Genomic DNA, 13,017 nt, shown 5'->3' on the forward strand with positions numbered 1-13,017 from the left:
AATGTTTGATGTCTGGCAGATTACTGAGCTTTACTAAATGGCCTGACCTTTTTTTATTTGCCAGATCAGAATTTTGTGTGGCAGCACGGTGGCTTAGTGGTTAGCACTGTTGCCTCACAGCAAGAAGGTCATGGGTTCAATTCCCGCCTGTGGCCTTTGTGTGGAGTTTACATGTTCTCCCCATGTTTGCGTGGGTTTCCTCTGGGTGCCCAGGTTTCCAAAGACATGCGGGTTAGGTGGATTGGAATCTTTACATTGTCAGTGGGTGTGCGAGTGGGTGTGAATGTGTTTGTCTGTTTGTGGCCCTGCGACAGACTGGCGTCCTGCCCGTGGTCTACCCCGCCTCACGCTCTATGACTGCTGGGATAGGCTCCAGCCCCCAGCGACCCTTAATTGGACTAAGCGGTTGAATATGAGTGAGTGAGAATTTTGTGCTTTTGGATAATTGTCATTTTTGTAAGTGACTTTCATTTAAACATGTACATTTTTTATGAAGGTTATTTTTTTATTTCGTACAGTATTTAAGTGTCCTGAACCTCCACCAGTTGTCTGCTGTTTTTCTGGGACGTGGTCACGTGGATCCAGCCTGAACATTTAGTTCAGCACACAGAATCAACTGAATCTCCCCCTCGTGTCTTGCAGCCTCAGGATGCAGACGTTTTGTCAGAGGAAGAACAAAAATTTTATTTTATTTATTTATTTGCTGCATTCAGATTTTGTAGAGCATATGGTTTGTTGTCTCTTTTTCTGATATATTTAAAAAAAAAACACACATATTCAGAATAATACCTGTGTTGTGGCTGTTTTTTTTATAAATATATATAGGTACGTGTGCATCTACTTATCACTCTGAAAAAACTCTGGCGACTGAACCAAACTTACATCAACAAAGCTAAATTATTATTCCCATCAACATCAGAAACATTCATGCTCTCATGATGAATTACTTATTGATGACGATGTATGTGTTTCGTCAGTCCCTGTGGCATGTTGTTCACACAGGGGCGTAGAATATCCCCGGCCGCACTCCACTGGCTCTGGAAGCACCACCTCCACCACCGTCAGCCAGTCATCTTCATCCTCTGGACGTGGATCACTGCCCCCTGTTGGATGTCCTGGGAACCAGTCACAGGTACCAGAGACGGGTCCTGCCGCTAATTCATTTTCTGAGGCGTTGGCTAACAATGAGCTCAACAGTCATCATCTCTGCCAGTATCGTCTTTACCGTTCCTGTGAACCCTGGAAACCAGCCCACAACTATCTAAGTATGTTTGGTTTTCATTCATTACATGTTTTAGTTTTTAATAGTATTTGTGTTTGATTAAAAACACACCATACAGAGTAGAAAAGAGCTGCTCCTTTTGGCTCTTATTTTTTAAAAACAAACAAGTTGGTCAAGTTAGTTGGAAATGTCCATATTGTTCCTGGTAACCAGAGCAGAACAAAAGAGTGGCGGCGGGACAACAGCCACACCAGTCCAGATCGGTCCACTGTCTGTGGTCCAGTCACCAACTGATGACCAAAGATTGTCTCTTGGTCTATACATCCAGGAACAATCTAGAGACGTGTGTGAGTGGGTTTTGTTTAACATGAGAATGTTGTTACACAATGACAAACACATGGTCCTTAGACAGATCCTTAGTCTGGTCCAATGGCTGGGAAATGCCAGATGATCAGGGTCTGAGGGTCTGAGATGGATGAGTCTTCATCCATCTTCACAGCCATTGAGTTCAAACCATCACCTCCTCCACCTGATCCACTGTTGAGGACTTCTTGTTTCACCAGAAACCTGTTAGCCACCTCATATTCAGGGTTCCTATTGGGCAGTGGTCTCCAAACTATTCCAGAAAAGACCGAGAGGGTGCAGGTTTTCTTTGCAGCCACTGACTCCAGCAGGTGATTTCACTGATGAACTCATCCCACCTGCTCCAAGTGATGTTAATCAGTGAAATCACCTGCTGGAGTCAGTGGCTGCAAAGAAAACATGCACCCTGTCAGCCCTTTCTGGAATAGTTTGGAGACCACTGCTGTTGGGGATCAGTGGTTGCCATAACATCCATGGGGCGCACAAGGGTCTCACTGTATTTCACCCCAACAGGTAATCCCGACTTGATCCATTACCCAGGTGTCACAACACGGATGAGAGATTTGACTTTGAGACATGGATACATTTTTAGAATAATTGCATCAAATAAACTATTAATATGTTGACATATTTTATTTTTGAGTGGGTTTACACAGTCCACACAGTGGATGTGTCCACTAGGATGTACTTCCAGGTTCTCCAGTTCAGTCTGTAAAAACCCCGGCCGCTGTCGGTGTCTGAGGGTATAGATGACATCAGGTTAAACATACCCCAGCATGCCTTAACCCAGCTGCTACACCCTGCTATTGAGGTGGGCACCATTACTGAGGTGTTACCTAGATTTACAGAATTTGATAGTATCTCACTAGGCGTGCTGGCAAAACTCTGGCAGCTGAACCAAACTTACATCAACAAAGCTAAATTATTATTCCCATCATCGGAAACATTCATGCTCTCATGATGAATTACGTATTGAGGACAATGTATGTGTGTCGTCAGTCCCTCTGGCATGTTGGTCACACAGGGGCGTAGAATATCCCCGGCTGCACTCGGGGTCTGCTTGAGGTTTCTTCCTCAAATCATCAGAGGGAGTTTTTCTTACCACTGTCGCCTGTGTTCTTGACCTATGTCAGGATTCGGTCCATTCTGGGTCCTGGTCAGGGTTTGGTTGCCAAGCCTTGCTTCTGTTTTTGATTATTTTATTTTATTTTATTTTATTTGTGTGTTCTGTTTATCTTTTTCTTCTGTGTTTTATCTTCTGGTGATGTTCCTTTAGTTTTCATTGCTTTCTTTGTGTGTCATTTATTCTCTCTTGTATAGTCTATTGTGCATTCCATTGTCTCTGGTTTCATTTTCTGTTCATCATTTATTTTCTAGTTAGTCATTAGTCTTTTTGCCACTTTGTTGTTATTTATCGTATCACTTTTTATTCTTTAGTCATCTTCAGTTCCGTTCCATTTTTCATCCAGCTTGTGTTTGTTTTCATCATGTAATTGTTAATTGTATCACTTGTCTGTGTTGTTTGGATCATATGTTGTATTATCTGTTAATTCTATTTTTGCCTCCCGTGAGTTCTAGTTTAGGCTTTGCTTTTTATTTTCTCACTGTGTTTGTACTCTGCCTGTCACTGTAGTCATTAGTTGTTTTTCCCTTTTTACTTTAGCCACGTGGTGAGTTATGTCTTAGTTAAGTCTCTGCCTCTTATTTTGTGGTTCCTGTCACATGAGCAATTTAGTTTGTGGTTTTCAGTTCTTTTTATCTCCGTTGGTTGTGAGTGGGGTCACTGGCGCTTAGTTGTTTTGTCTGTCATGCCCACCTGTCATTCCTCTGTTGTCTTGTCTGGCCACGCCCCTTCCAGAACCTTCCCTGCACCTGCTTCTCATCACACCCTGATTACTCCCCCTGTATTTAAGCCCTCACTGTCTCTCTGTCCTCTGCCAGTTTGTTGATCTCGTTTCACATCCTCGCATCCTTGTTTCAGTCTTGTTTGCCCTGTTTTTTTTAACCTTGCTTGTTTTCTATGATCTCCGCCACACCGTGACATCCTAGGGGTTGGTAAGGTTAGACCTTGCTTGAGGCAACTTTGTTGTGATTTGGCGCTATATAAATGAAAAAAAAAAATCGAAAAAAAATTGAGGGTTTACGTGTATCATGTTTGTTCTTCAGTGGACAGTTCGGACTCTCCTGGAGAATACATCAGCTTCTTCAGCGGCTCTGACATCAGCTGCCTCTCTGCTATTGGTGGAGAAGTAATTGACTCCTCCTCATCCTTTGTGTCAGAGAGTTCTAAGCTCCCCCTCCCACTGGGCCAAGCCAACCTGAAGATGAACAGTTCCCCAGCGAGTCCCATAAAGAGACCAGGGGTCCTCTCCAGCACTCACAGTCAGGTAACTGAAATGGTGTCTTTCATTAAAACTGATAAAATAATAATTGTATTAATTAGCAATATAAATCTCAGGACAGTAAGTCATTGTCTACCAGGTATATTTTCCAAACATTACTGTGAACATATAATTTATCAGACTCATGTGATAGAGCGTGAAATTAAACAAGTTCAGATCTTAAAATAAGATCAACTATATCTGACTAATGGACTAAATAAAGGCACATAATATATATTTTGTTGTGTTGAAAATGATTTTAAATGAATAGTGCAGTTTGTTGCATTTCACCAATAGGTAATAAAAGTTGGTCAGTTATATGCAGTGCGTCCAGAAAGTATTCACAGCACTTCGCTTTTTCCTCATTTTGTTGTGTTACAGCCTTATTGCTAAATGAATGAAATGCATTATTTTCCTCAAAATTCTACACACAATACCCCATAATGACAATGTGAAAATTTTTTTGTTAGATTTTTGCAAATTTATTAAAAATAAAAACCTAAGAAAGCACACGGTAAATGGAGCGCCTTTCCATCTGCATCAGAAGTTCAAAGTGCTTTACAATTATGCCTCACATTCACCCATTTACACAGACACACGCACACACTGATGTCAGGGTGCTGTCATGCAAGGCGCTCGCTCACTACACACAGGGAGCAACTAGGGATTAAGGACCTTGCCCAAGGGTCCTTAGTGATTTTTCCAGTCTGTAACTGGGTTTTGAACCGAGGATCCTCTGGTCTGCAGCCCAACACTTAACCACTAGACCATCACAGCCTTTGCCATGAAGCTCAAAACTGAGCTCACGTGCCTCCTGTTTCCACTGATCATCCTTGAGATGTTTCTACAGTTTAATTGGAGTCCACCTGGGGTAAATTAAGTTGATTGGACATGATTTGGAAAAACACACACCGGTCCCACAGTTGACAGTCAGAGCACAAATCAAGTATGAAGTCAAAGGAATTGTCCGTAGACCTCCAAGACAGGATTGTCTGGGACTTGTCTGGCACAAATCTGGGGAAGGGTACAGAAACATTTGTGCTGCTTTCAAGGTCCCAATGAGCACAGTGGCCTCCATCATCCATAAATGGAAGAAGTTCAGATCCACCAGGACTCTTCCTAGAGCTGTCCACCCGTCTAAATTGAGCGATTGGGGAGAAAGACCTTAGTCAGGGAGGTGACCAAGAACCTGATGGTCACTCTGTCAGAGCTCCAGCATTCCTCTGTGGAGAGAGGAGAAGCTTCCAAAAGGACAACCATCTCTGCAGCAATCCACCAGTCAGGCCTGTATGGTAGAGTGGCCAGACGGAAGCCACTCCTTAGTAAAAGGCACATGGCAGCCCACCTGGAGTTTGACAAAAGGCACCTGAAGGACTCTCAGACCAGAAGAAACAAAATTTTCTGGTCTGATGAGACAAAGATTGAACTCTTTGGCGTCATGTTTGGAGGAAACCAGGCACCATCCTTACAGTGAAGCATGGTGGTGGCAGCATCATGAAGTGGTGATGTTTTTCAGCAGCAGGAACTGGGAGACTAGTCAGGATTGAGGGAAAGATGAATGCAGCAATGTACAGATACATCCTGGATGAAAACCTGCTCCAGATTGCTCTTGACCTCAGACTGGGGCGATGGTTCATCTTTCAGCAGGACAATGACCCTAAGCACACAGCCAAGATATCAAAGGAGTGGCTTCAGGACAACTCTGTGAATGTCCTTGAGTGACCCACCCAGAGTCCAAACCTGAATCCAGCTGAACATCTCTGGAGAGATCTGAAAATGGCTGTGCAGCGACGCTCCCCATCCAACCTGATGGAGCTTGAGAGGTGTTGCAAAGAGGAATGGACCAAAATGCCCAAAGATAGGTGCACCAAGCTTGTGGCATCATATTCAAGAAGACGTGAGGCTGTAATTGCTGCCAAAGGTGCATCAACAAAGTACTGGACAAAGGCTGTGAATATGTGAATACTTATGGACATGTGATTTCTTAGTTTTTCATTTTTAATAAATTTGCAAAAAAAACAAACAAAAAAAATTTCATGCTGTCATTATGTGGTGTTGTGAGTAGAATTTATATATATATATATATATATATATATATATATATATATATATATATATATATATATATATATATATACAGTAGTGTTCAGAATAATAGTAGTGCTATGTGACTAAAAAGATTAATCCAGGTTTTGAGTATATTTGTTATTGTTACATGGGAAACAAGGTACCAGTAGATTCTCACAAATCCAACAAGACCAAGCATTCATGATATGCACACACTTAAGGCTATGAAATTGGGCTATTAGTAAAAAAAAAAGTAGAAAAGGGGGTGTTCACAATAATAGTAGTGTGGCATTCAGTCAGTGAGTTCGTCAGTTTTGTGGAACAAACAGGTGTGAATCAAGTATCACCTATTTAAGGATGAAGCCAGCACCTGTTGAACATGCTTTTCTCTTTGAAAGCCTGAGGAAAATGGGACGTTCAAGACATTGTTCAGAAGAACAGCGTAGTTTGATTAAAAAGTTGATTGGAGAGGGGAAAACTTATATGCAGGTGCAAAAAATGATAGGCTGTTCACCTACAATGATCTCCAATGCTTTAAAATGGACAAAAAAAAAAAAAAAAAAGACGCGTGGAAGAAAACTGAAAACAACCATCAAAATGGATAGAAGAATAACCAGAATGGCAAAGGCTCACCCATTGATCAGCTCCAGGATGATCAAAGACAGTCTGGAGTTACCTGTAAGTACTGTGACAGTTAGAAGATGCGAAGCTAATTTATTTGCAAGAATCCCCCGCAAAGTCCCTCTGTTAAATGAAATACGTGCAGAAGAGGTTACAATTTGCCAAAGAACACATCAACTGGCCTAAAGAGAAATGGAGGAATACTTTGTGGACTGATGAGAGCAAAATTGTTCATTTTTGGGTCCAAGGGCCGCAGACAGTTTGTGAGACGACTCCCAAACTCTGAATTCAAGCCACAGTTCACAGTGAAGACAGTGAAGCATGGTGGTGCAAACATCATGATATGGGCATGTTTCTCCTACTATGGTGTTGGGCCTATATATCACATACCAGGTATCATGGATCAGTTTGGATATGTCAAAATACTTGAGGTCATGTTGCCTTATGCTGAACAGGACATGCCCTTGAAATGGGTGTTTCAACAAGACAATGACCCCAAGCACACTAGTAAACGAGCAAAATCTTGGTTCCAAACCAACAAAATTAATGCCTCGCAGATGTGAAGAAATCGTGAAAAACTGTGGTTATACAACTACGAGGTCTGTTAGAAAAGTATCCGACCTTATTATTTTTTTTTCAAAAACCATATGGACGATTTTATGGGGATTAAACAGATTACCGGGTGTTACTGCCCCTTTTAAGGACGGCCTACAACTGCTGAGAGTGCAGCGCGCTCCCAGGGCCAATGGACAGGCTGACACCCCGCACAAACAACCAGATCATTTCCAACGTGAAAGCTTTGTTGATCCGGGACCTCGTCTGACTTTCACAAAAAGGCAGAAGATGTGGACATCAGCACTTTTTCCGGCACATTCCACCGTTACAGGAGTTTTTTTTTCATGGAAAAAGAAGCCGAGGGATGCGCCACGGAGCCGTTCATTATGCGGGACACCTCGGTGTTGGTCTCACAGGACGGCTTAAAGGTGGATTTCAGACAGATTCCGGTTGCTTTCCAGTCGTGTGAATATCCGATTGATGAGCTGAACATGCCAGAACATGTCCTGTGAGGCTTCATCACGGCGTTTCTTTTCGCCATGCAGCTCCGCCGCGACGCGCAGAATTTCTCCGCCTTTGTTCCTCTTTCCATGACAAAAACTCCTGTAACAGTGAAATGTGCCGTTCATTTCTAAACTGGACGCTGTGTTGATCCGGTATGTCCTCTGACTAGCACAGGAATTGTGAAAAGACGTGGACATCAGCACTTTTTCCGGCACATTAAGACAGACGTGCGGAGGATTTCGGCGCGTCGTGGTGCAGCCGCTCGGCGCAAAGAAACACCGTGATGAAGCCTCACAGGACATGTTGGGGCTTGTCCAGCTCAAGCTCAATTTCTCGGATATTCACACGACAGAAAAGCAACCGGAATCCGTCTGAAAGCCGTCCTGAGAGACCAACACCGAGGTGGTTTTGTGTCGCGTCAAGAGCGGCACGGTGGTGCATCCCTCGGCTTCTTTTTCCATGAAAAAAAAACTCCTGTAACGGTGGAATGTGCCGGAAAAAGTGCTGATGTCCACATCTTCTGCCTTTTTGTGAAAGTCAGACGAGGTCCCGGATCAACAAAGCTTTCACGTTGGAAATGATCTTGTTGTTTGTGCGGGGTGTCAGCCTGTCCATCGGCGCTGGGAGCGCGCTGCGCTCTCAGCAGTTGTGGGCCGTCCTTAAAGGGGCAGTAACACCCCGTAATCTGTTTAATCCCCATAAAATCGTCCCTGAAAGCCATATTAATTTTTCGAACAGTGTCCACCTGGAGGTCTCTTACAGTTTCTGGAAAAAAATTGATGCAGCAAAGATCCAAATCGTTCAGACATTTATTCGCAATAAAAAATAGACGAGAGGGGTGGACCACACCTCACTCAAAGCCTGCTCACAGGCGAATGAAGCAACCGACAGGCATGAAAAAACTCATGCATGCGCACGAGGGTTCAAGCTTGGCTGACGCAATCACACATGATTCAAATCCATATGGTTTTTGAAAAAAATAATAAGGTCGGATACTTTTCTAACAGACCTCGTAAATACTAGTTTAGTGATTCACAGGATTGCTAAAAAAGCAGTTTGAACATAATAGTTTTGAGTTTGTAGCGTCAACAGCAGATGCTACTATTATTGTGAACACCCCCTTTTCTACTTTTTTTTTTACTAATAGCCCAATTTCATAGCCTTAAGAGTGTGCATATCATAAATGCTTGGTCTTGTTGGATTTGTGAGAATCTACTGAATCTACTGGTACCTTGTTTCCCATGTAACAATAACAAATATACTCAAAACCTGGATTAATCTTTTTAGTCACATAGCACTACTATTATTCTGAACACTACTGTATAGGGTGCCTCAAAAAAATGTACCCAAAAGTACTCTGAAATATGAATACCAGGAAATGGTTTTACTGGAAAATAATGGTGTTTTTCTCATTTCAGGATCCCTAAAGTTTGTTCTGCAAGACATTAAAGTCCAGGGAAAATGCCGTAGTTGATCCTAACTCAGAGAACAAAAATCATTGAGTTTTGTGCAGAGCATCCTAAGGGCTGACTTGCATCTCTTTCCATACAAAATTCAGTCTCAGAACAAACTCACTCCCCAGCAAATGGCAAGGAGACTTGAATTTGCTTGGTGGTTTTCCGGAAGACTGGAGATGGATGATTTGTTTCTTAGGAAACTTCAAACGAGGAGGTTACATTGTTCATGTGGTGTAAAAGATAAAGGGGTAAAACATAAAGGAAAGACTGAACTCAAAACTGCACTGGGGAGAAAGAGTACAGTCTTCAGCCACATGGTCACGTGTCTGATAATATTGATTGGTTTTTTCTGTGCTGTCAAAATACTTTTGGGTACGTTTTTTTGAGACACCCTATATATATATATATATATATATATATATATATATATATATATATATGAAACATTTAAAATCCCAAATTGGGGGAACAAAGGCATCAGATATTATCACATGTTTAAAAATGATAACACCTATTGAGGTTTTCTTGTAATTTCATTTTATAAAATAAATTTGACAACTTATTGAAAAACAGAATTGTTAGTTATTTCAATAACAATAGTAAAATGAGCATGCATCAAAATAAACCTTCATTAAAACAACATTGTGGGATTCATTTGTCTTTTTGATCATGTTGTTTGTTTATCCTGTTAATGTATTTAATGTTTATCTGTATTTATACCTTACATATCTTACACATGTATCTGTTTTTATATTGTAATATTACATATAGATTTCTAGTTATTATATTTGTGTGTGTGTGACATCTGTCACATTTCTAGGCTGATGATGTCATCACTGGAAAATCAACAGAGGTTTAATGTTGGTTGTTCTGCTGGAGGTAAGAACACAGCAACTGAAAATATACAAGTGCATCATTTGCTATCACAGTTGAGAATCATCGGTATTATCATAAATGTCCTGTATATTAAGAAAACGATATTTGTGCTTTAACTGTTGTTGCAGGTGGCTGAGGTGGTTGACTCTGTGCATGTCAGTCTTCTTCTGGTTCCTGTCTGAGATGTTTTAATGCAGCTTAATATGTTATGTGTCGGACGCGGGCGGAAGACCGACCAGCGTTTGAAGTAGGACCCAGTATAAAATAAGCAGAGCACGGTACAAAGGATAACAGAATTTAATAACATAATAGTGAGTGCTGAATAATAACAAATGAGTGCACGGTCTGGCGAGGTAGAATAACGGTGCGCTCCCAGCAGCACAAACGGTCCGGAGCCAGAACAGTTCGGACCCAAGGACCCCGCCGACACCCCCCAGGTGGCCGCGACCAACCGAGTCTGTGAAAGAAGAAACCATCATGTGAGTCCACCACTCCACACACAGAGAGACCACTCAAAGGTGTACATAAACAGCAAACACTTCCTGGCTTAATCACCAATCAGCTTCCCACCCTGCAGGCATGGAACACCCAGTTCAATTCTCCACTGCAGTGGAAGCTGATTAAACGACTAACATAACAGCTCAATATAATAAGGTGTGAGGGACACCACATTTACTGACTGTACTCATGTTAGTCACAAAACCTAAAGTACCTCAGGAAGTGTGCTGACGAGCGTGAGACCTCACCCCCTCCTCTTTCACATACCATGGCATCAAACCTGGTACGGTCTCTGCATCCATGATGATGAGATGGCTCTCTAGACGACGATCTCACCCGTCTGGTCACAAGGTCGAGTCTCTGGCAAATACACACTGTGTACTCCAGACTTAAATGCAACCATGCCCCAATCCATAAAGATGCACCACAGCTGTGAGTCCTGACGAGCTGCACATGACAAGCTTCAGGTGATCAGGGTGAGGTCCTAATAACTCAGCCACACATCCACTCAGTCCTGAACGCATGCCACCTGGAAGGAAAAACAGAAGACAGAAAACAGAAGACAAACAAAAGCCAGCCAGGCACGCCAGGCACCCCAGCCACAACATAATATCTGCTATACTCAGGTGTTTTTTTCCCCCCTGAATGTCTTTGTTAAACTGTTTGTTTTTAAATGGTGAATTTTGCCTGACATTTGCATTAATGTGATTAAAAGCTCTTCATCATTTGTGATAATTGTCATCTTATGTTGGGGTTTTCTCACAGGATGTTGTATGAATATGACTGGATGAATTAAATGTGTTTTTTTTAGATCCCCTGTGCTGTACAGTTAAAGTCTTTATTTCTTCTGTATGATAGCTTTCTGTCATTCTAACCGAATTTATACATTAGTACACCTAATTACTTGCTTTTAACTTTGAAATTATTCTGTATTCCTGCAGATGTTAAATCATGTATTTAAGATCTGCAGGAAACTCCTGTGGATGTTCTACCAATGCGTAGTCACTGGCATCCTCTTTTACACTGTGGTGTGTTGGGGGAGCAGCACATGCAAGAAGGACACATCCAGACTGGACAAACTGATCAGGTGGGCTGGCTCTGTGGTTGGCATGAAGCTGGACTCTCTGGTGACGGTGGCAGAGAAGAGAACACTGGACAAACTGCTGGACATTATGGACGATGCCAGTCACCCTCTGCACACCGTCATCAGCAACCAGAGGAGCCTCTTCAGCTACAGACTGCTCCTTCCCAAGTGCAGGACAACAGACTGAAAAACTCCTTTGTCCCTCAGAACATCAGACTGTACAACTCCTCACTCAGGGGGAGGAGGAGTAACAGGAAGACAGAGGATGGGAAGGAGAGGAATAGTAGGAGCCAGTAAACCAGTATTGATCAGTATGTCTGGTATTTATAGTGAAAATTGTTTTTCATTTTTACTTTAACTTTTGATACTGTATGCTTCTTACTCTGTGTGCTGCTGGAACCTCAATTTCCCTTCCCAAGGGATCAATAAAGTTCTATCTAATCTAAACCAGTAATTTAGTATCAGCAGGGGAAGATCACTTTGTCACTGACATTGAGCTATAATATACTATAAGTCAATTCAATTTTATTTATTTATATAGCGCCAAATCACAACAAACAGTTGCCCCAAGGCGCTTTATATTGTAAGGCAAGGCCATACAATAATTACGTAAAAACCCCAACGGTCAAACGACCCCCTGTGAGCAAGCACTTGGCGACAGTGGGAAGGAAAAACTCCCTTTTAACAGGAAGAAACCTCCAGCAGAACCAGGCTCAGGGAGGGGCAGTCTTCTGCTGGGACTGGTTGGGGCTGAGGGAGAGAACCAAGAAAAAGACATGCTGTGGAGGGGAGCAGAGATCAATCACTAATGATTAAATGCAGAGTGGTGCATACAGAGCAAAAAGAGAAAGAAACAGTGCATCATGGGAACCCCCCAGCAGTCTAAGTCTATAGCAGCATAACTAAGGGATGGTTCAGGGTCACCTGATCCAGCCCTAACTATAAGCTTTAGCAAAAAGGAAAGTTTTAAGCCTAATCTTAAAAGTAGAGAGGGTGTCTGTCTCCCTGATCTGAATTGGGAGCTGGTTCCACAGGAGAGGAGCCTGAAAGCTGAAGGCTCTGCCTCCCATTCTACTCTTACAAACCCTAGGAACTACAAGTAAGCCTGCAGTCTGAGAGTGAAGCGCCCTATTGGGGTGATATGGTACTACGAGGTCCCTAAGATAAGATGGGACCTGATTATTCAAAACCTTATAAGTAAGAAGAAGAATTTTAAATTCTATTCTAGAATTAACAGGAAGCCAATGAAGAGAGGCCAATATGGGTGAGATATGCTCTCTCCTTCTAGTCCCCCTTAGTACTCTAGCTGCAGCATTTTGAATTAACTGAAGGCTTTTCAGGGAACTTTTAGGACAACCTGATAATAATGAATTACAATAGTCCAGCCTA

General features: G+C 42.3%; 1 protein-coding gene across 1 annotated transcript; it reads left to right on the forward strand.

Moving 5' to 3' along the window:
- The first annotated feature begins 1 nt into the window (after nucleotide 1).
- On the forward strand, nucleotides 2–10,293 carry LOC117511524. The gene is made up of 5 exons (XM_034171534.1): nucleotides 2–10; nucleotides 893–1,265; nucleotides 3,752–3,972; nucleotides 9,991–10,049; nucleotides 10,175–10,293. Exons 1-4 carry the CDS (start codon nucleotides 2–4, stop codon nucleotides 10,027–10,029), a joined length of 642 nt encoding a protein of 213 aa, XP_034027425.1. The 3' UTR covers nucleotides 10,030–10,049; nucleotides 10,175–10,293.
- The last annotated feature ends 2,724 nt before the right edge of the window (nucleotides 10,294–13,017 follow it).

This window comes from Thalassophryne amazonica, chromosome 6, assembly GCF_902500255.1.
Source record: "Thalassophryne amazonica chromosome 6, fThaAma1.1, whole genome shotgun sequence".
NCBI lineage: Eukaryota > Metazoa > Chordata > Actinopteri > Batrachoidiformes > Batrachoididae > Thalassophryne > Thalassophryne amazonica.